Source organism: Miniopterus schreibersii (assembly GCF_964146895.1).
Source record: "Miniopterus schreibersii genome assembly, chromosome: 2".
Classification (NCBI taxonomy): Eukaryota; Metazoa; Chordata; class Mammalia; order Chiroptera; family Miniopteridae; genus Miniopterus; species Miniopterus schreibersii.
The window spans coordinates 161,028,222-161,052,802 of NC_138102.1; the positions used below are offsets into that span (position 1 = coordinate 161,028,222).

Genomic DNA, 24,581 nt, shown 5'->3' on the forward strand with positions numbered 1-24,581 from the left:
TAATTTTGTTGCTTTATATAGTCCGGTAAAAAGGTTTCATCATGAGCATTTCTCTTTTTCCCCAGTCCTAATTAATAAGTACAGTTGCTTTTAAAATAATTTGCTTTTTGGCTTTTATATACCGTTTTTGCAACTGTACCAATTTGGGCTAGCGAATGTCTGCATTACCCATGTTGACATATGAGCTGTAATTTCGCCCCTTGGCCGGCCAAACTGCAATATCACTTTAAGTAGTCTATTGTTGATTCATTGGAAACTTTTAAAGAGACTTATTAGTTAAAATCCTGGAATCCCTTGGCAACTCTGCTGTTCTTACCTGAACTAGCTGTGGGAGATAGTCCAGTAGTTCATCATTCAAGAGGTTGTCTAATTGCTGAACTGCCACTTTACGAATTTCTTGGTCTGGAAAACTAATACAAAGTAAACATACCTATTAAGCAGTTGATGGTATGGAATAATACATGACAAATGTCAGGGAAACAGAGAACAAATTCCATCTTCAGGGCATAAAATAAAATAATCCCACAATCCATCAAGATGATCATTAGTACCAAATAATAATTATTTTTCTGTATTTTATACTCTCATGTTAATTGTAGTAGAAAGTCCTTTTGATTCGACTTGGGAAACCCGGGTTTGAGTCAGATCCCTGCCAGCTTTCTTGTCTCTAACATGAGGATGACAGGATATCTAACATCTTTTCTAAAACAGTATGGAAATCTTTGCTTATAATTTAGCCATGCATTTATTAAATAAATTCTTACCAGCTGGAGACCTGATGGCTTATATGATTAAAAATGGAATACATTTGAATGAGTTTGACCAGATCATAATTAAAATTAGAAATCTAATAAATAAAAATAGTTCAATAGCACCAAATCTCACTAGACTTGAGTTCTTGAGGGAAACTGTGCCTTAAACATTTGGGGACTACACATGCCTGTGGTAAGATTTAGAGCTCGTTAGACACTTAATAAATGTATGTTACCCAACTAAATTTATGGAGGTATTTAGCATTTGAAACCCTATTTCAAAGGCAATTTATCCTCAAATGGGATCCTCCAGTTGCCATTATCTTGTTCCAACAGAAGAATTAGATTCAATTTTCTCCCAGCTCCTGGAAATGCCTAGAGATAACTTTTGGCACCACCTTGCTTTGACGTGAGTCTGACATACTGTTTTGACATGATTAAACAGAGCTAAGCTTTGATTAGAACAATTAGTTTTAAAGAAATAAGTTTTCAGGAAAAAACAGGCACAATTTAAAACTTGAAGAACTATTTATAGTAACTCATTAGAAAACAAAGAAATAAATAAACAAACAAAATCACCAAATTGTTTTGTATGAAAGCTAACTGAATGATTGTTTTCCAACCAGGTAGGTAAGAGCTCTGTAGATTGGCTCCCAATACTGTGGAGATCAGAAAGCTTTAAAGTCCTTAATATCAGTCTTTTTTCAGCATATCAGGTTACTGAAGGGTGAAATGGATACTATGCAGCTACAGTGTAAAGAAAAAAATGGTAGTATCTCTCAACCGTCTTTGACAGCAGTTTGCAATGTAATGTTTAAACAGGTTACATCTTTTTTTCTTCCTTTAAACTGAACATTTTAATTGCAACAAGAATTTCACTTCCAAGATTAGTCACTCAAGGCTCTTATTTCTGACCTGCAAATGTAGCTCCAATAATTTTCTCTCTCTGAACATTCTAGCAATGAGACCTAGTGAGAACTGTAGTCCAGATGCACCTCACGGAGTACCACAAAGGTCGGGAGATCTCAGTGTAGCATCAAAAACAGATGGAAAGCAGAAAGAGTGTAATAAAAATGCAAAGCTAGAAGAAGGTCAGCTTATTTTAGCACACTAAGACTTTATTTTCTCCTAACTAAATGTGATCGACTCTAATTTATTGCTCTCAATTACTAAACCATTTGTCTGAAGCCTGCAGAATCAAGGTCAGTGTGAGGACGTCTGAAGTCTTAGAATAGTTACTTGGTATATTTTGTTGCCTAAGTGATGACTTAAGTCAGATACAAGTCACCCATGCTTTCTTGTGTGCCTATTTTATCTTACTGATATGAATGACAACAAAGAACGAAAAATAGAAAACAAACCATGAAAAAACAAAAGTGTTCTTTGGTGAACACTGTACCGCTAATTACGTATTTATTTCCAAATACTAAAACGTAAACTCCACAAACGCAGAATTTTGTTTTTGCCTGTTTTGTTCATTGATATGTCCCCAATGCCTCTAGATTGGCGGGCATGCTCTACATATTTGTTTTGAAGACTATCCAAGCCAAATTAATCGTCTTTCCACCTAAAACATCCGACTGCCAGGCTTTTCCCTTGTAGTCTGTGTTATCACTTTCCAGTTGTGCAGGTCTCACCATTTAAGAGATATCACCCCCTCCCTCCTCTTATGTCCTTGTCATTAATTTTTTTTTCCTTTTCGCTATCTGGCAAAATTCTGTTCATCACTGCCGTCTAAGCTCAAGCATCAATGTACTTGCGAAGCTGTTCTAGCGACTTTGTGCCCCGTGGAGCTTAGCGTACCCTTTTCTAGGGGATTCTATATTATGCACGTGGTCGACGGCAGCCCATTCATTGATGAATTCTTAGTGCATACACAGCTGAATAGAAGTTTGTGGAATGCCTACTGGTCTTTTATCTTGATATCTAATTAGTTGCCAAGTTCTGTTGACTTTTCAATTCTAATGACTCTAGCATCATGCCTGTTTTTTAGTTTCTTCTGCAACTGTCTGGTCTAGGCCATAATTACTTCATGCCGGTACTAACGTTTTCCGTAGTAACACCTTAAGAAACTTTCTAAATTATTTGTAAGTTCATTTCTCATAAAACATTGAATGGTTTTCTACTTCCAATGGACCCCTTTCAGGCCCATCTAAATATTCAAGGTTAGCTGGGCATTTCAGACTTCCTACTACTGCAATGCTGCATGAACTGCTCTGGCTCACTGGGGTGCTATTTTTACAATGAAAATGCCATGGGAATTCTCGGGCACTGAAACTTTCACTTGGAACACCTCCTTTCTCTTCTTAAAGTTCTAGTCGTCCTTCAAAATGGGAACCAAATCCTCTTACGGTAACCATCCCCGTCTCCAGTAATCACCTCTGAGGGCATTGACTAGATGACTCCATGGTCAGTTAGGGTATGCTAGTGTGCATTAGGGTTTATTTTTACAGGTGTGTCATCCTTCCTCAACTAGTGAACAAATCAACTGAGGATAAGGACTGTCCCATCTTTTCTTTTATTCTTAGGATTTAGTACCATGCTTTATATACGTTGGATGATTAATAAAAAGGCATTGATTATGATGACAATAAAGAAAACCATATCATGGACCCCCTTTCAGTTTTTGCTGTGCTCTGAAATAATTTATGTAGGTAGCAATATGTTTAATGCCACAAACACCACTCATATAAATTCCAGGATTTTTTCCCCTCTCAGTCATATGGCAAGAGAAAGAAATATCTGAAGGCAATAAAAGATAATGTTAAAAGATAATGTATTTTTTTTCCAGACTCCATCAGGAACAGAAGAAACTCCCAAACTTGTAATATCTGCTAGTATAATCCAAAAGAAAAATTATATATTTGTATCAATATGTAAAATGCTGAAAAGAAAAGTTTTGCACCGTAATGGAAAGGGGTGTCTCTTTCATTCACTAGTGTTGCTGGAAGTTCAGAAAGAAGCTGGGAGAGAAATTGCTAAGAAACGAAACATATGACATCCTGAGATGTGACTAAGGCGTAACGACATTAAAGCACATCCAAATATAACTTGAGTTTGACTATTTTAGAAAGAGTTGGCTACATTAAAAGAGATGCTGGCAGAGTTGGTGCAGTTCCTGGGAAATGGGCTCTTTCATACATTGCAGACAATATATAGCAACATGAATTTTTTAAAAAAATCTTTAAAATGTGCTTATTCCTTTTCTAGCAATTTTACTTTGGGGAATTTATCCTAAGAAAATAATCAGAGATGTATGTGAGTATATATGATACATAAGCAAAACTGGCAATGTTAGAAATGTCTAAAAATAAAAAGTCAAATATGCAATGACCATATGATAGAATATATACAGTCACTAAAATATTACATGAATATTTAATGATATAAAACATGATGAAAAATTTATGTGAAGAATCAAAATATTTAAAAAAATCTGAATGGAAGTTTTCATGGATTAGTATAATTTCCTTTTTTAAGCTTAGTTCTAAAGTTTTTCAAACTTTTTATATTAAAGTTTATTAGTTACTAAAAATATTTTTAAAAGTACAGCCATTCAATTGATTATGAAAATATATTAATGATGGCAAATTTCTTACCACTAGAAAAAAGTTCAAAATCATACGTCATTTTAAGAATGCACTTCAGTGTGTAAAGGAAGAAGAATCATATTTTTAAGTCAACTTAGAATATTCTTTTAACATAACAGACCCAATAGGGATCTTTGCCTCTGCAGAATTTATGCTTAATACCTTTCCAGGGCTCTGAACTTAGCCATAGATGAGTGAAAAAATATGTTCCACGATCCTAGCACTCTGTCCCTGCCCTGTTGCCTGAAGCTATTTAAACATCCTTTTTGGGCTACAGTTGTTGGCATTTCATGCTCAGTAACTCATTCCTTACTAAGGTTAGGGCCATCCATATTAGTGCTCTGACTGTGGTGTGATATTTACAAACTGAAATGTCATATATAACAGAAGCATTGCAACCTATTTTGAATTTTCCACAGGTCAGGTGTTTGTACTTTTTAATGACCCAACTTGCTTAACAAATACATATAATTCCTGCCAATAAACCAGGAGCCACTCCTTAGCAATTCTGATCACCTTGTTACTGTAATTACTCTAGGCACGGGCATTACACCTTGGTCTGGGGAAAAAGCAAAAGTATTGGTAGAAGATTCATCAGGCTGATATTGACTAGGTCTTCATTTATTTATAATTAGAAGAAATTTTCTTATAATCAATCAGAAAATAGATTATTTACAATGAAATAAATGGAGATCTATCTAATTTGGTGTATTAACATGATACAAGGTCAGCCCTGGCCAGGTGCCTCAGTTGGCTGGAGCACTGGCCAAAAGGTCGCAGGTTCAGTTCATGGTCAGGGCACATACCTAGTTGCGGGTTCCATCCCCAATCAGGGTGTGTACGGGAGGCAACTGATCAATGTTTCTCTCATATCAGTTTGTTTTCTCTCTCTTCCTCTTTCTATCTCTCTCTCTCGAAAAAAAAATATCAATAAAAGAGGACCATATCCTTGGGTAAGTATTAAAAAAAAAAAAGAGATACAAAATCAATAAAATTCCATTACTTGTTGAGGAGGAGATTACATAAGGTGAAATAAATTTTTATTTATAATGAAAAAATGTTTTAATTAGGCTTAATAAGAGTCCAAGTGAAATAACCACTTCTTTCAGGCTATTAATCATTTTTAAATGTTCATTTAAGCAAATTTATGTTACCCAATTTAGTTTTCCCAAGCATGCCTGAATTATGGTCAAAAGCAAAACATTGAACTGGTCTACTATTCAGTTTTATGTGAGTTTTGTAAGCAGTGCTCCTACATATTCAGGGCTTAGTTGCCTAAGCCCTGAACTAACAGTGGAGTTTTGGGGATCTGTAAAAGAACATTATACCATATCTAAGATAAATATGACTCTATACAATGATTGTTAAAGAATTATCTAAAAATTGCACATAGTCCACTGTCCAATAGGAATATTCAGACACAAAGAAAATGTACACCTTGAAGATTAGGATTATAAAAGTTAATAAAAGAAATCTAAGTCATCTGGATAAAAAACTCAAAAGGTGAAAAAATTAAGTAAAATAAAAGCAACTTCAAGATAAATACCTTTCAAAGGAACTTCAGTAAAATATCAACTCTGTATTTTGCCAACAACATGTAGAGTAAACAGAAAGTTTAGGGCCAAGAGAAGAATTAAGATGAAATGGTAATCCTTAGATGAGAAGAGTGTTAAATTTTTAGGTAACTTGGCTCAAGCTGCATGTAGAAATTGCAACTGTTAAGGTTTGCTGTATAACAGAGGTTTTCCTATTTTTGATCTCAGGACCCTTTTACACTCTTAAAAATTAGGGAAGATTCCAAAGAGTTTTTGTTTATGTGGGTCATATCTGTTAATGATTACCATATTAGAAATGAAACCAGGACATTTCAGAAGTATTTATCAATTCATTTACAATCACTTAAATAAACCCATTACATGTTAACATAAACAATATGTTACTATGAAAAACAGCTATATTTTCAACAACAGAGAATACTCAGTGAGAAGAGCAATATTATTTTACATTTTTGCAAATCTCTTCAATGTCTGGCTTAATAGGAGACAGCTGGATTTTCCTATCTGTTTCTGCATTAAATCTGCTGCAATATAACCTCTGGAAACTCCACTCTGCACTCATGAGTGAGCAAGTGTGACAAAGGCAAATGACATCTTCGAATTATTACGGAAACAATTTTGATCTTGTGATACCATTGTAAGCATACCGGGGACAACAGCCCTCACTTTGAGACCCTCTGGTGTACAACATAATTTTGGCATGTGCCGTTGTTGTGGGGCCATCAATCAAGGCATCAGCTCCTGTGGCCCGTTACTAAGATAGCAGCCCATCAACAACCCATGTCTTTCCCAAGCCACAAATTGACTCTGAAGTCATCTGAGAAACACTGAGATTTGGGAATTGTCATTCCTGCTCTCTTCCCTTAAATATTTACAATTTATCTCATCTCAGAGGGCTATAGAAATGTCACAAAAGACTCAGACAATCTTCAACAGGGCCAGCGAAGTCGAGAAGTGAAATTTTAACAGAAAAATACATCTTTCAACTTCTTCCATCCGACTTGTTATTTTGTAATTTCTAATTTATTTTCTGCCATATCACAGTTTTTCTCTTTTTCTCCTCTTTCTAGTTTGAAAATGATATAGGGTCAATATCTTACTCAAAGAACCTTTGGCGAAAGCCAAACACGACGTAACAAGTGTTGACCTTTAAAAAAAGCAACTTTGAGTAAACTGAAAAGCAAAGCAATCTGAGATTAAATATAAGTGTGATGGAAATGTCAGACTTCGGAATACGTAGTAAGAATTCACACAGAATGCCATGAAGCTCCTCACAGTTAAAAGCCCCAAGGTCAGGTTAGAATTATAAAACTATCGGAAGTGCAGAACTGTTTCTTCAATAAGCTTTGAGGCTGATGATACAATCTGCATCAGTTTGGAAGAAAAATGTTAATCTGAGTATCTCCGCTGTTTTTCTAGTACTAAAATGATCTGATGTGATACACTCATCACCCTCATGTTTCCCTCTCTCTCCTTCCCTCCCTCTCCCTTTCTCTCTCTCTAAAATCAATAAAAATATATTCTTGGTCGGTGATTTAAAAATTTCCCATTTGCCCTTTTGTTCTAGGCTGTTGGCTGTTGGTATCATCTCACTTTGCCATGTCACCCATTCCTCTGTTTTCTGATCTTCCCTTCATATATCCTTCTCAGTTTGTAAAAGTGCTTGAAGATTTTTTATTTCAACATGCATACAAACCCCAAACCTCAAAATATTTTTCTGATCTCCTTCAACTTTAGCGATCTTGCCGTTACCATAAGTACAATTCTCTTCTAACATAATATGAAATTACTCACTATTCTCCGATCCTCTTTGTGCTCATGCTAGTCTTTTTTCCTGGAATGCCATTCCTCTCTTCTCTACTCTGAAAACTCCTATCACTATTTCAAGTCAGAATCCAATTCCTTTGTGAAGATTTCCTTACTTTCTCTGAATTTGCTTTCCCTTTGGACACATATAACACTTGATACTTTGATTTATAGCATGGAATATATAGTATAGTAATCTCTAGCTTAAGTCTTCCCTCTAAATTTTGTTTTTTAGAGACAGTTGCTGTGACTTATCCTTCTGTCTTGTTGATTCATTGCATACCAATTTCCATGTATAGATATTTTTGCTCAATAAATAAATGGAAGAGATATGTAGCATCAATCACTTAATTATTTAGTCAAATGTGGACATTATAACTGTTTTCCTTTCCCATATCCCATTCTGCCTATTTACAATGCTAGTAAAGAATGGCTTTGTATAAATTAATTTTCACAATAAAGAATACAGTGCTTTGGGCAAACATTTTTGTGAAACATTTCTCCAAGAAAACTGATTTTGGAAGCTAGCAGTGCTTGTTAAGTATTTCTCTTCTTCCTGCAAAACAATAATTTTACATCATGTGGGATGACAAGTTCTGGTACCCTGTCAAAAAATTTTATTTAAGCTTCTGATGTAATCCTCTGATGCCAATTCAGAGTCGCTATTTTTAAATGAATACTTTCCTTGAACTGCCTTTTAATTCCTTGGGTAATTTCTGCTTGTTATTAGCAGTTGAATAGTTGTGCCTGTGCATCAAGGTTCAAGAAAATAGCAACCATCTGCCAAGAACCACAGACCTTAGCCCTTGGTCTCTGATATTCTGACAGCACTGCCAACTCCAATGGAAGTCTCAGTACTGGGAGAACATATTGCTGGCGTTCAGTAGTGGAAATATTAACACCCTATGGCCCACACTAGGTAAATTAAATCTCAACATGTCTCTTGCTAAAAATAAACTAAAAGGACATGCTGCATCTTTAGAGAGAATTAAGCAAACAGCAATATTCAAACTTTTCCAGGCTAAAAATGGTGCACATAGGTTCTCAAGAGGTTAAACCATTGAAAAAATAGACTATTCAAAGGGGAAAAAATACAGGTCTCTGAAGAACTCACTCTGACAACTCACTTAATAAGCACATACTGTTTGTTCTCAGAAAAGTTAGGTTTTGATTTTAGAGAAGTTGAAAGGTTCATTTCTGGAAACAGCTTGTACTCAAGTTTTCTCATAGTTCAGTTAAACTGAGAGTGGGAGTCACAGGATGAATGCAATGGAAACACTCCAACCTTTCCAGTGACCTTCTTTGGTGCATAATAAGAAACTGTCCAATGTGCAAATAAATCAAATTTATACTAAGTTCACTGAATGACACTTAATAAATGGCACTCTACTTTGAAACCAGTCCCTACAACCTCTAAAATCTGATTATCCAGAAAAAAAAAAAAAAAGAATCACACAGTGAAGTAGAAATATGCAAGCATGATAAGATAGCTAAGTACTGCTATTTACTATAATAAAACTATGTTAGGATAGTTTTATTTACATGTTTACTATGTAAATAGCCTAGAGCATTTATGCAGGAAGGCTGTAAGCATAGTGTTAAGATTGCAAGCTCTAAATCTCTGGATTTAACTCTAGCTCCTCAACTTGCTAGTGTCACATTGGGCACCTTAGCCCCTGTAAGTTTCCTCCTAGGTAAAATTGAGATAGCAGTATTTGTCTCATAGGGTTATTGCAGATATTAAAATGAGGTAGTACTAAGGGACACTAAAAATTCAATTTTTATACTTAAAATGGTGAGTCAAATAGATTTTCAAAATTTGTATAGGCAGAGAAGGCTCACTCTAAGCAAAATTATGCTTTGTTATCAGGAATCAGAGAACACTGAAGTCCATCCAGAGAATCTTCTTATTTTATAAGCAAGAAAACTGAGCAGTATTACAGTCTTTATTCTGATAAAGACTTTTTAAAATGAAATATTCCATGAACTTTACAAAACTTTACATGAACTTTACATATTTAAATGCCTTTAAAATAGACCAAGGTATATCTTAATAAAACAATAATAAATTGAAAAACAAAAAACCAGCTGATGCTTTAGAAACTTTAAAAAGTTGTTCCATAAGAGAATTGTGCTTTAGAGGTATAAAGATTCATTAATTTTGCCTTTACAATTACTCTTTAAAAATTTTTAATAGCTTTGTTGAGATATAATTCAAATGCCACAAATTCACTCCAAGTGTACAATTCAATGGTTTTTAGCATGTTCCCAGAGTTTTGCAACCATAACCAAAAAAAGAAAACTCATATCCATTAGCAACCATTCCCCATTTCCATCCAACTTCCCCTAGCCATACGCAACCACTAACCTTTCTGTCTATAGATTGGTCTATTCAGGACATTTCTTACAAATGGAATTATAAAATATGTGGTCTTTTGTAACTTGCTTCTTTCACTTAGCATGATGTTTTCAAAGTTTATTCATGTTGTAACATATATTAGTATTCATTCCTTCTGTTGTCAAATAATATTCCATGGTGTGAAATACCACATTTTATTTATTCATTCATTAACTGATGTCCAATGGGTTGTTTCTACTTTTTGGCTATTATGAATAATGCTGCTCTAAACATTCATGTATGAAGGTTTGAATGGGAATATTTTTCATTTATCTTTGGTACATCCCTTAGTGTGGAACTGTTGGGTCATTATGGTAGTGCGATGTTTAATATTTAAGGAACTGACAAGTTGGTTTCATTTTACATTTCCACCAGCAATATATGAGATTTTCAATTTCTCCACATTCTCGCTAACATTTATTATTTGTCTTTTTGATTATAATCATTTTATTGAGTGTGAAGTGGTATCTCATTTGGTTTTCATTTGCATCTTCCTAGTGGTTATGCCATGTATCTTTCCATGTATTTATTGGACACTTGTACATTTTCTTTGGGGAAATATCTATTTAGATCCTTTGACCATTTAAAAATTGAGTTATTTATCCTTTTGTTGTTGAGTTGTAAGAGTATATATTTTGGGCACAATTCCATCTTCAAACATATGATTTGCCTAAATTTTCTCTTATTTTGTGAATGTTACCTTCACATTTTGAACCAACTTTCTATTAGATAATCAGATCAGGAATGATAAAATAATAATTGTGTCAATATTCTAAGTCTTGCATGAACAGAAAACTAGAATTTAGTATAAAAATTTTGTTGATTTTGGCTGTTCTTATATATGTAAATCAGGAAAAGAGGTTAGGAATAAGGTAGAAATGAGAGCCTGTCTTTTCCAGAAGGGTCTTGAAATACAAGCATAAACTGTGAATGATCCCAATGAAACCAATCAATTGTTAATTGATTTTCTTACCGATTCATTCTCTTATTAATTCATTCAACTGTACAAGGTAATGTGGGTCATAAAGATAATAGATGATTCCCTCAAATAACATAATTTAAACATTGAAATAAGGCACAAATAATCATAATGTATTTTAGAAAGTGATTGATTCAATATTGAGTAATTACTACGTCCCAGGTATTATTAAGCTCTTGGGAAATAGAAACACTAAGATGATCTATTTGCCTTCAGTAGCTCTCAGTTTAATGTGGACAAAATTACACGTTTCACATGATGCTTGTAAACACACTACAATAAAATGTAATTTATAAAGTAATAGGGCACTGCACCAGGCAGAAGTGGATCCACAGAGAAACCTTATGATAAAGGAAAAAGCTCCAAGCTCAACTAACAAAAAGATCCTCCCTTCCTCCCTCCCTCCCTCCCTCCCTCCCTCCCTCCCTCCCTCCCTCCCTCCCTCCCTCCCTCCCTCCCTCCCTCCTTCCTTCCTTCCTTCCTTCCTTCCTTCCTTCCTTCCTTCTTTTCATCCATCTGTCATCTATCCTCTATCATCTATCTGTCATTGATCAAGGAAGAGTAGGCATTTGGGAACACATTCATTCATTGAAGAAACCACAAAACTGAGGAAAATCTTCCATGTGAGAAGTACCAAAAATGTAGGATTCTAAGAAAATTTGTAAATTTTGAGCTAGAAAGATTGATAGAAACCTAGTAACATAAATAATAGGAAAAGAAAACCCTTTACCACCCCAGAAGTTTAATAAAGGACACTAATTTAAAATAAATCTAAATAAATCAATTTGAAAGTCCTTTGTGCCATTCTCTCTCCCACCTTTGTCCTTCCATCGGCACCATCAAAGACAATTCAGAATAGAACTGGGTTCCTCAATTCTTCCCTGACCCTAGAGTTTGCAGACTTTCTTCACAGCATTTGTGAGCTGATGTTATCAGGACGGATTTAAAATATCTCTTCTTGGTTTTGAATATAAAGTAGAAGCCAAGGAAGAGCTGCTTCCCCAAACCAGAGCCATGCACCACACTTGTTCCCATATGCTTTTCCTTAAGTAGAAGAAGACATCATTACCCCACCCTCAACCCCAACTCAGTGAGTTTTCCCTCATTTTCCTGAGGAAACATCTGGAGAATATATAAGGATAGTTTTTTTGTTTTTTTAAATCATAAATTATAATTGGCATATTAATTGCATACCTACTATAAGCAGGGCATTTTGTCACACTTTGCATATTTATTTTTTTAAATATGTTTTTATTGATTTCAGAGAGAGGAAGGAAGAGGGCTAGAGAGATAGAAACATCAATGATGAGAGAGAGTCATCAATCGGCTGCCTCCTGCACACTCCCCACTGGGGATCAAACCCATAACCCCGGGCATGTGCCCTGAGCAGGAATCAAATCGTGACTTCCTGGTTCATGGGTCAATCAATGCTCAACCACTGAGCAACACTGGCAGGGCGGCGTATTTAAAGAGTAAAAAAAATATGATTCTAATTTTTAAAAACTGTTTTTCTTTTGAGAGGGGAAGGAGTAGAGAATCTTATCTGTCCATATTTCATATTTTTTGTTATTTCTGTAAGAGCAATAAGACTCCTTTCATTTAAGAAACTAGTTATTAATTGTACTTCAAGTTTAATACAGAAGGCACAATTATAGCTTAGATTTGTTTAAAACTTATATCCATAGTTTACACTTACCTAAATTTAATATTAAATTGGGAACAAATAGAATATCTATTGAATTTCTCATATAGTCCCATGTTTTTTCTTTTGACAATTTTTTCTTATCAGTAATATCATGCTTGTTATATAACTCTTACCTGTAAGTCAAAAGTCCAAGTGCCTCCAGAGGGTGAGAGAATTTCCATCTTCTCAAAATGGTATGCATTTCTGAAACAGTTATTTCATCCCACCCAGGGGCACTACCCAGGACCAAAGGAAGGGAGCAGTTTTCATTATTGCAGTAGAATCGATAAAACCATAAGTATCTTCTTTTTTCTTCAGAGAGTCTGTAAAACCAGATTGGAAGCTGTAATTTATTGCAGGATTCTATACTAACAAACATTGCTGTAAACACAGTATAAAATCTTACTCTAGTTTCTTATTTTATTTTAGTTTATTTTGGAAAATAGGTCCTTTATCTTCTTGGAACAGTTTGATAGGTTATTTCATCAGCTTATTCCTTTTATAGAAAAAATAAAAATAAAAGTTTACTTCAGATAATTCACGTTTATTTTTTCCTCCCTGTTATCCTTGCTACTTAAAAAAAATATATATATTTTGATGGGCAAAATCTCTACTTTAGGGCAGACAAATTTTATCTGAATCCTGCAATATATACTCCTTAGAAGTAAGCAACCACTTTCTTTACAAATTCACTTAGACTGGATGAATTCCTTCACCTCAAAGCAAGTTTCTTTGGAGTTTAGAAAACTCTTTGGTCTAAATTTCAAAAACAAAGATCTCAATTCATCCCTGGATTCTGGCCTACAATTCATTGGAAGTTTGGAATTAAAATTCCAGTGGAATAGAACTTCCTTAAATGTCCAACTATTTCCCCCTGGAAAGTAGTCCCAAACAAAAGATCTAAATCTAGAACTAGGGCTGTTGACTCACAGACAGATGATGATGTTTTGCTCACATTCCTGGGGAAATATTCAGAACCAGAGCTCCACTGAAGAACAGCATTTCCCCTATGACGGTGACAGCTTTTGAACCCTGTTTCCTCCAAACTGACACTCCACTGCTCAGCTCAAATTAGCCAAAACTCCCAAGAATGGTAAGGAGAAATATGAAATATTTTAAAAGTCAATATTTCTCTATAACTTCTTTTAAAGCCATCTTCATCTGCAAAATGAATGGGTTGGGTTACAGGTAATTTTTAAGGTATGTTTGGGCTCCTTTCCTGTTTTGTCACTCTCTTCTCCACCAGAAAGAGCTTAAAAGAAAAAAAAAAAAAAAAGCCGTAACAAAATTTTACTAAATTACTAAAACTATTTATTTTGTTCTGATTAAATTCCCTTTTTACCCAGTACTGAATAATGCTTTTTTTTTTTTTCTATTAACTTCTTTTACTGAAGCATAATGTACATAGAAGGAAACACACAGATTCAGTTCAATGCATTTTGATAGGTGCATATATAGGGTAAAACCACAATCCTATTAAGCTATAAAACATTTTTTTTATGCCACCAGAGGCAAACACTGGTATGACTTCTTGCACTCTAAATTAATATTTCCTATTTTAGAACTTCATATAAATGGAATCATAGAGCAATACTCTCTTATTTATGGCTTCTTTCAGTTCCTATAATGTTTTAGAAATTATCTAATGTTGAGACTATTAGTGTATCTTTGAGAAGATTACATTTAAGTGAAGACTTACAGGATGAGATAATTCAGTTATATGAAAAACTGAGGAAGGAATATTTCTGGTAGAGGGAAAATCGAATAAAAAGCTCTTGATACGGGAAATAAACTAGCACATTTGAAATATATGAAGTAGACTATATGTCACTGACTTGAAGTGAATGAGCAAAAGAGGAATACAAGTTGGAATTAGAAAGCAGGGCAGTAACAAGGTTATCTAAGACAGAACTCTTGATCACACTCAATATCTCTGTTTTGAATGGCCCAAATGTATTCTTCCTCCAAAATATGACTCTAACTTTTGCCCCTTGCTCGATTAAAAAAATGTGGATTCTCCATTGACTTCATTCATTCCTCGGTTTCTCAATCGGCTTACCCCCTAATTACTGTTAATCACCAAGTCATGTCTTCTCAACTTCCAAAATATGCCTCTCAAATCTAGCCATTTCCTTTAATGTCCACTGCCATCACTATAGCCACCATAACCTCTTGCCTAAAACACCACGCTTTCTTGCTTACTATTTGCTTCCACTGTCACTTCCTTGCCAATCCATTCTTCAACTTGTGGTCAAAGGGATTGCTCAACAGGATTATTCAGATCCCGTGACTCCTCTGTTCAAAACCTTTAAATGATTTCTCAATCTTGGGATAAAATGCCTTATCATGCTGCATATCTTATCACAGTATTTATGTAAAGAGTTACTGTCTTAGTTCTCTGTTTCTGGCATGTTGATTAATGAGCACAGTCTGTTGTAGCTTAGATATTGCCAAGTGGTAAGTACAAAGCTCATGATTCTCTTACAGCTCTTCCTGATGTTTGGTTTTCTTCAGAGAATTACTGTTTGACAAAATTAAAGTACTCTTTCATCACTTATTTAGTTCTATTAAAACATGATTTATTTCTGTACTTTTAAAATCTGCTAAGATAATTAAATTTTGCTTTTTCCTGTTTACTGAAACAACTTTATACCCACTTGAACGACGGTTAACCAATGGTTTATCCTGTCAAATGCTGATAGATATCCAAGACCACTCTCTGCTTTGTTGTTTGAACTGAAGGATTTCCAATCTTTTTACTTTTCCTCTGACTTAAGTTAAATTTGATTAATACCACAGGAAAAAGAAACTTTAAAAAAACATACAAAATTACTAATTTATTTCCTAAATATTAATTGATTATCCTACAGGTATGGCTTTAGTAAGTGAAAGAAGTGATGTGGGAAGGTGGGTTCACTCTTTATAAAGTTATGAACACTTCCATTGAATATTCCCATGTGACTGACGGTGTCACGAACAGCAGGCTACATTGACTCCCAGACTTGGGTCACTTACAGTAAGGGAGATTGCTTCTGTGAAAGTCTGGCAATATGTTTTAAACACTCTTTTGGTGGTTCTTCAAGATTACTTGTATTATCTTCAAAATCAAGTTTCACATATTCCCACTCCGTAGCTGGAAAGTCAATCTGAAATTAAAGAGATGGTTTGCCATGTACTGAAAAAACGCATTATTAGTTTAAAAATCTCCATCTTAGATTTGTGGAAACTAAAGGAAACTTCCTATATTTTCTGTACTATTTATTAGCTAAAAATATGCTTTAAAAGAATCAGTAGGCTTTGACTTGGTATTTAAATATGCATGGTATTTAGCAAATCCTCAATTACTTATATAATTGGCATAAATTAGTAATCTGTAATGTTGTACAAGGAAAAATGAGAAAAATGATAAAGATATATAAACTTTTCATAAAATTAAATGCACTTTTTTTTTTAATATTGAAATTATAGCCTTTCTACATTTCAGAATTAGAAGGTCTTTCTATTATTAAATGATAAAAATTGTAGATGGTAATTATATTTTTTTCATGTAATCACTTGGAAAAATAAAGAGAGTTACTCTATGTTCATTTTTACTTCACGAAAATCTGTGAACCATTGTGTAGACATGGAAGTGAAATCTCCTCTGGCAAAGACCAGTATATAAGCAGTGTAATATCTGTGCATTGGCTCCATAGGTTAGATTTATAGACAGGGCCAGAATGCAGGTCTGTCTTCTTCCTGGCTCAATGTGCTTTTCATTGAGCTATATCCCAGTGATAATCTGGTTTTAGCAAGTAATGTAACAGTTAACAAAAACTACACTTTCGAACTATATGCATGAGCTAAATATTCTTGTGCTCCATATATTTGCTTGAGGTTATCATAATTGAAAAACAATTTCATACTAGAGAATCTAGAGAATTTATTTTCTATGCTGAATTATGTTAGGTTGGGATATTGGGGAAAATTGAGAAGCATTGTGAGGTAGACTTGTGTGAGTAATCTATTTAGGTTATTATTTATGTGAAAAAGTTTTAGCAATTTCATTTTGTAACCTCTTAAATTTGCTACAATAATGTCTTTGGCATAATTGCTTGTTGTCAGTCATAAGCTGTTGCCTCCCCCAACAACACCAGTAATAGAAGACAGCACATAATAAAATGTTAGGTAAAGTAAAATGTCTTGGGTAATTGAGTGGGTAAGAACTGTGATCCAAGGAGAAGACACACTTTACATAAAAGGAAGAATTGAATATTGTGGTGCCTGGATTCAGAGAAAGAAACCAAAGCACTAATTTGGAAGCATATGTCGCTTGGGTTATTGTAGTGATCAGAGATATAAACATATCATTAATTTAACAAATATTATATACCAGGCACTGTGCTAGATGCTGGGAATAAAATATTACCAATGTCCTCAGAAATCTCAGTCAATGGAAAAGAAATATAATGTAAATGTGTTGATAAAAATCTTACTGGTAATTATGTGAACACAGAGGAAGGGTACTTAAACCTGCTTGGGATGGAAAAAGAGGAGGGAGTAAGGAAGAGTTACCCAGTTGAGGGTCCATGGATCCTAAAAGATGAATTTCAATGACACAAACAAAGTCAGAGGGGGGGTGAGCAGTAGATGGTGAAGGGAGAAGGGAAAGGACCTTGCAGGCAGGGAACAGTATTCATAAATACTCATAAAGTAAAAGCAGGACATTGCAAATCACAAGCTACAGCATTTGTAAAGTTGCTAGAGTTTAGAGTTCACACAAGGAGTGGCAAGAGGAACAAGGAGAGGGAGTCATGCTACAAGCGCCTGGCCTTGGCTCCCTAGGTAGTGCTGAGATGTTGACTAGTACAAGTAGGAGGTGGCAGGTTCAGGGGTAAGTTTTACAAGGACTGCGCTTGCGGATGTTGGATTGGAGAATGACAAAACTAAAGGCAAGAAAACCAGCTGAGCTGTTGTAACCTAGAAAAGATGCTGTGGGGAGCTGAGAGGATAGACTTTCAGAACACATGGAAGATAAACTGGCAGGATATAGTGTGGACTGAATATGAGTAGGGGAGGAAGCAACTAAAGCAGCTAGGTGTGTGTGGGGGGCATGGATAGAGATAATTCAGGGCGTAAAGCAGTTTTAAGAGGAAGGTGAGCTCAGTGTGGCATATGCTGTCTTTGAAACTGTCTACAGGGTATCAGGAGGGATGCGGCTCTATTTGTCTGAAGCTTGCGGTGTGAAGAAATCTGAATCAGAGCTCCAGATTCAGAAATGAACATACAGATATCATCAATACAACTTTAGAAATGAATGAGACCTAGCAATTCCACTGCTAGGTATATATTCAAGATAAACAAAAATGTATGTCCACATGCAAACTTGTACACGAATGTTCGTAGCAGTGCTGTTGTTAATAGCCAAAAGGTGAAAACAATCTAAATGCACATTGATTAATAAATGGATAAGTGTGGTATATCCATATAATGCAATATTATTCAATAATAAAAAGGAAATGAATACTGATGCTACAACATGGGAGAACTTTGAAGCATTATGCTAAGTGAAAAACGCCAGTCATAAAAGATTACATTTTGTATAATTCTATTTATATAAAATGTGCAGAATATGTGAATTTAGAGAGACAGAAAATAGATTAGTAAATGTTGAGAGTTGGAAAAACATGGGTGAATAGAAGGGGATAGCTAAAGGTTATGAGATTTCCTTTTGAAATGATAAAAAATGCTCTAAAATTGATGGTAGTGATAGTTGTATATCTGTAAAAATATTAAAAACCACTGAATTGCACACTTTAAATGCAAGGATTGTAAGGTACATGAATCATAACTCAAAATAGCTTTTTAAGAAATTCTACCAGGTATATATTCTGCAGAACACATGTACTAAGAATAGCAAAGAGCAGCAGATGGAACCCTTGAAAACTGTCAACAGTGAGGATCAGCAGAAGAAGGGGAGCCTGAGAAGGAGGCCAGAGAGAAGTCTGAGGAGAAACGTAAGAGAGAAGTAACACCAAAGCCCAAGAAGAGTGCTCTGTAATGGGGAAGAGAGAGGGCCAAACATTGCAGAGACGGCTAGTATGAAGGGGACTGAAAACCAGCACTGAATTTGGCAACTGGGAATTAGTGGGTTACCTGACAACAGTTAAATGTGGTCAGGACACATAAGCAGAATATAGTGAATGAGACATGAATGGGGAGGTGAGGAAGAAGAGAAATATAGAAAAGAGTAAGAGCAACCTTAACTCTTAGTTCTTAAGTTGTGAGAGAGCCACTCTCCCAGATTGTATAAGAGGAGAGGCAGGAAGTTGTGGGAGGCTCAGGTTGATGGAATCACGCAATAATCTGTCTCCATTTCTGAACTCAGATCTATTTCATTTTATCCACTGCTTCCAGTTAGCAAATCAACCACAGAACCCTCCAAAAGTGACTTACTGAAAGGAATCCGGCTCTGTGACATATCCTATCTCTTAATATACTGGGTTGGCTTTAGTGTGGCAGTAACTGCCCATCTGATAAAGACAATAAAAAAAGTACAGACCTGAAAGAACTCAGACAGGCATAGTATAACCCTTTTATTGTACAGAGAAGAAAATAGAAGGTTAAGGTGACTTGTTCACAGCCATAAAGTTTTCTGTTAAAGATCTAAGTCTAGTATCCAGATTTCCTAACTCTCGGTCTGATGTCTTTTTCTGAGACTCATACTGACTCCTTAACCCAAACACTGATTGCAGAACTTGCTTCTAATTTCCTCACCATCTCATAATATTTAGGTTCAAAAATTCTGCTCTAAATTTAGCTGTATGTAATTAGAGTGATACTGGTTATTAAGGGTTTTAACTTTAATACCTTAATCATTCTTATTTTATTTTGTATATTTCATCACCAATTAAGAATATTCTGAGAAGTTTCCCTTTATGTCTGTACCATTTGAAATTATTTTGTGAAAATCAAGTGATCTAACTTTTTTGCATACTGTTGAATATTTACATGCTCCCCTCCTCCCCGCTTTTGTAAGATAAATTCAGTATAGCTCCAGATGTCTACTTGGAAATCTGTGGTGCGATTAAATATTTGAAACTTCTCTTCAGATTCCACTTACCAGGACCTTGTCCTAAAGCAGCTTTTCCCCTCATTTGAGAAGAATCAGGCAGTCTTATCTGATAGTCTCCCTTACTTCTCTCCCACCACTGCCACTGAAAAGCCCTGTAATCATGAATTTATATCCTCAAAGCTCTGGCAATGATCAGACTTGGAAGATTTTTGTTAAGCTGAGGTATCTGGCAAGAAATAGTCTGATAAAAAATGCATTCATCCTCTTAAAGAGTTGAGTGCCTGTGATTGTGCCAAGATCCAACCTGAACAACTACTCTTTTTTATCATTGTGTCCGCAGCTTAGAAGTGGATCTTTGGCTACCCTCTGGTGGGTCTTCCTCCCTCCTTCAGAGTGGAAGCCACATTTCTATTAGTATTATTTTGTCTTTCATTTTCAGCATCTGTTGTTCATCTTTCTAAACTTTATCCCTCAAATCCCTCACCCCAAACCTGGAAACTTGAAAGCCTAGAACTCCACCAGCTTTCTCTAGAAGCTGTGATCTCCACCGGAGGGCAATTTTATCCCTAGAGGGCATTTGACAATCCCTGAAGGCATATTTGATTGTCAGCACTGGGGAGGTGCTACTGCCATCTAGTGGGGAGAAGACAAAGGTGGCTGCTAAATATCCTACAATACCCAGAACAAAGAATTACCTGATCCGAAATGTCAATAGCGCAGAAGTTGAAAGACCCTTTTGTAGAGAGTATTGCCCAGAAAGCCGTTCCCAGTTTTTCCTGTGGAGGAGAAAAGCCTATATTCCCTGCATTTCATGGATGGGAGTGGCCATGCTTCAAGGTATCTGACAAATATGATCCCTTATAATCATGAATAAGGAGTTCTCAGCAGTAAGAACCAAAAGCCTGAAATCATTAACCTCCTTTCACTCATGATCACAAAAAGTAGAGAGGCTTTAATAAAAAAAGAAAGTATAATAGATGGATTTTGTTGCAGTTTCTCCCCTACTACTCAGCTAATTGCTAGTCATTTAGGAAATGTACAATAGAAGAGATTTTAAGGAACATGACATAATGCAGAGGCAGGTGTGAACAAGGTACCAAGTTAATAATATATACCAATGACTGCTTTTATACAATAGAAAAAATAAATGCACCTAATGAGTATACTAATGGCAGCATTCCAGCCCTCTCCTTCACGATCAGGTTGGATGAAAAAAATGGCTTGAAATTGCTATTATATAAGTTGGGGAAAAGTACTTTGAGAGTACTGAATACAAAATAAAAGCTGCAGAGATTTTACAAATCCCAGTGGCTGGAGGAAGAGAAAACTATTACAATGTGTGATCCTAGAAGAGAACAGTTTCTGTAATTGACAGTAAGCTACTTATCAACCAATGCTTGCCTTGTGTACTTTAATCTCACAGCCTGGCACTTACCTGCAGGATCACTGGGGATGGCTGACTTATGTCCCACACTCCTGGAGCAATTATTTCTATGGGAGGCTCACTCTGTAATGTCATGCTGAATAGTGTAGACCCAAGAATGACTTTGCTGCAAAAGAAAAAACACAGACAGACAGGAATCACTCCATGAGGGAAACTATTATTATCTATAAAGGTTTCCTTTCGGAATGTAAACATAATCAGTTATTTTAGTGGCTTTACTTAGTAGCAAATAGAGAAATACAATATTCATAAGCCTAGATATTGATTAATAGTTCATTTCTAATACCCCACATGCATGGTTATGTTCATAGATATCTATATGTATTTTCCACATGACAATGTTGTTTTACAATGGTTAACTCTTGAGAACATTTTTCCCCCCACACAGAATGACTAAATTCCCTGGGCATCTATAAAGATATGAGCTCTAAATTTAAAGAAGGAAAATATTTAAATTAGCATATGATCTACAGAATCAAAATAGTTGGACTTCACAGAAGAAATTCTCCTTTATACATAAAAAAGAAAAAATATTCATATTCTGAAAATATATTGTAAATTACCATAGTAAATGAGACTGCATACAGGAAAGACTTTAAACAGGAAGAATTCATGGATGGTTTTAACAACTTCGGTAACATCCAAATCCACAGAGATCCTTATAAGAATTAAAAAGGAAGCTGTACCTGGCTGTATATATGAATTCAATTATTGGTAAGCTGTTCCAATGATCACTGAGAACAGCTTTTGATTTTAAAATACCAAATTACAAATGTAGAACTGAAAGGCAATAAAACTAAAGTTTATAAAGAACTTTAAGGCATACAATGAGTCTTTTTGAAAACAACACAGAATTCCATCTTGCCATTTAACAGACACTATTTAAAATATGATGACAAATCCAGCAGATAAAGCTTTCTTTAGACTTTCGTTTTCTGAGGCCTGCCTTCTTTACTTTCCACATCTAAAGATATTGTTAGAAAGTATCTGTTGGTGTATAATTTATAAACATTATTGGGGAGAGATTTTTTTAAAAAATATATGTCTTTATTGATTTCAGAGAGAGGAAAGGAGGGGGAGAGAGAGAGAGAGAGATAGAGATAGAAACGTCAATGAGAGAGTCATTGATTGGCTGCCTCCTGCACGCCCCCGACTGGGGATCGAGCCCCCAACCCGGGCATGTGCCCTGACCAGGAATCGAACCCCAATCGCCTGGATCCTAGGTCGACGCTCAACCACTGAGCCACACTGGGTGGGCCTAGGCAGAGATTTTTAGATAAGTCAAGAATATTCTTTTGCAAAAAAATTTGTGAGTCTTTATCCTTTTGTTTCATCCCCTCCTCAACTTGAGGAAGTTGTTTTTCTGTTTGTTTTTTGTTTTTGTTTGTTTGTATAACATTACCAGGGAGCCAGTAAAAATTAGCTTAATGGGGTAAAAACTGGAAAATTATTAGTGATCTTTCTTTTGCCTTTTAGAGTTTATAACCTTCTCCAAAATGGTCTGAAGAACCCATCTGCTTGGGAAAAGTTTGGATACGTTTCAGGCAGTGTGCAAAAGGAGGAAGGGGAGGGTCTAACACCAAACTCGGAGAGCTCGGAAGTTAATGTTCTCCACGGCATTTACAGAAAATACTCCTGTCCACAGTGAAAGGTCGACAGGAGTGAGGAAGGAAGATGTGGCATATTGGATGCAGAATGTGGCAAAGAAAAGGCCATCACTTTCTGGCGATTTGAGATGGTGGAAACAGAAGACAAAAAGGAAACAGTAAGCTTGGCAGACATAGGTGTTTCAGTTCCCCCCTCTTCTGGAAGGCAGATAGGAAGGAGTGTTAGATAAGTGAATACAGGATAATCCTGAAGGCAGAGGGGCTCCTTTTTGTACTTTGTATTTATGATCCTGGGGGAAAAAATCACCTCTTGAGCTGTTCTTGTACCAACTTGTGGCATGACCTTTTAAACTCGGGACCGCGTGATAAATAGGCAGAAGGCACCCCTGAGCCGAGCTTTGTTGGGCCTTCTTTGGTTTCTGTATAGAAGAGATGGATCTAGAAAAAGCTAGATATATTTGAGTGAGGGGGTTCCCAAAGGGGGGTGGTCATATGGTGGGGGTGAGGGATCTCTTTGATGAGAATGGGGATAAGATGGGGTCAAATGGGAGTCAGATGGGCCTACGGTGCCTGTAAGAACCCACATCACCCAGGGAGTGTCAGTAACCCCTGGTCAAGCTGGGAGAGCACCAATCACTAGTTACACTGGCTGTAACAAGTAGCTACAGCTTCAAAAGTGCCTTTGATTTGGATATCAGAGGTCAAGACACCAGGCCAAAGAATCTGTTACTTTTCTGATCCTTTGTACCCAGATATCCTCTTAGGAAGAGAATCAGCATGTTAGGGGGAATACTTGAATGACTAAGCACTTTATTCAAAAGAGACTGCATACTTCTAAAAGGACTATTTAAATTTACTGAATCGACTAATTTTTTGTCATCAATTTAAAGTTTTGCCCCCTCATTAGTTACAGAGTACGAGGTCATGAGAAAAATTGTGATATATTAATGACATTTTTCTTTGCATCTAAGTTGTATAGAGTTATATTTTGGGCCTTACTATATTTGTATGCCTTGGCCATGTTTCACTCCAAAAAACTGAGTAGTCTAAGCTGATTTCTACAGAGGATGAGGTGACTCAAGAATAAATGTTATCTGTTATTTATTTCCTTCATTTTCTTCTGTTACTTCTCTCCTTCATCTATTATTTCTCTCCTTCATATTACCTGTTATTTCTCTCCAGAACTAAGACCATGGTGACTCCTGATCCACACTCCATCAGGATGTGGGGATGGAGTGTGGATCAGGAGTCACCATGGCCTTAATTCTGAGGCATACGGGGCAGAATGAAGGCAGAACACTTGATTTAAGTATGTGTTTGAGGGATGTATCAAGCAGAAAAGGCAAGGGAGAATGAGCTTCTAGTCCAGCTGAGGCTAATATAATATACACTTTGAGGCAATTCAAGAAGGAAAGGATATTTGGCATTATTCTTTGGGCTCTCTGTGTGTTTGATAGTAGCTAAGTTACTTTTTGATAATGGACTGCACCTAAAATCTTTTGAGATATTACAAGTAAGGTGGGGAGAATGCATTTTCACAGACTTCTGTAGATGGAAAATATGAAGAAGAGGAAGATGATTAGAGGAATTAAGATGAGAAGAGTGTTGGTGGTCTCCCCAGGAGGTTGTTCATTTAGGGTTGAGTATCTCTGCATTGAAGGAATTTACCACAATCTAGATATGCTAAGTACCTACTACACTATTTATTTTG

The 24,581-nt window shown here is 35.8% G+C and overlaps 1 protein-coding gene across 5 annotated transcripts in view; it reads right to left on the reverse strand.

Moving 5' to 3' along the window:
- PIK3C2G (phosphatidylinositol-4-phosphate 3-kinase catalytic subunit type 2 gamma) overlaps positions 1-24,581 on the reverse strand; it is a gene marked incomplete at both ends in the record, with an annotated part of 233,519 nt that overhangs the window by 139,483 nt on the left and 69,455 nt on the right. For all 5 annotated transcript variants that reach the window (XM_081128961.1, XM_081128959.1, XM_081128958.1 and 2 more), the window contains 4 exons: positions 317-410; positions 12,900-13,088; positions 15,781-15,911; positions 21,255-21,369. In XM_081128961.1, the coding sequence (XP_080985087.1) occupies positions 317-410; positions 12,900-13,088; positions 15,781-15,911; positions 21,255-21,369 (529 nt within the window). The remainder of the gene's footprint in view (positions 1-316; positions 411-12,899; positions 13,089-15,780; positions 15,912-21,254; positions 21,370-24,581) is intronic.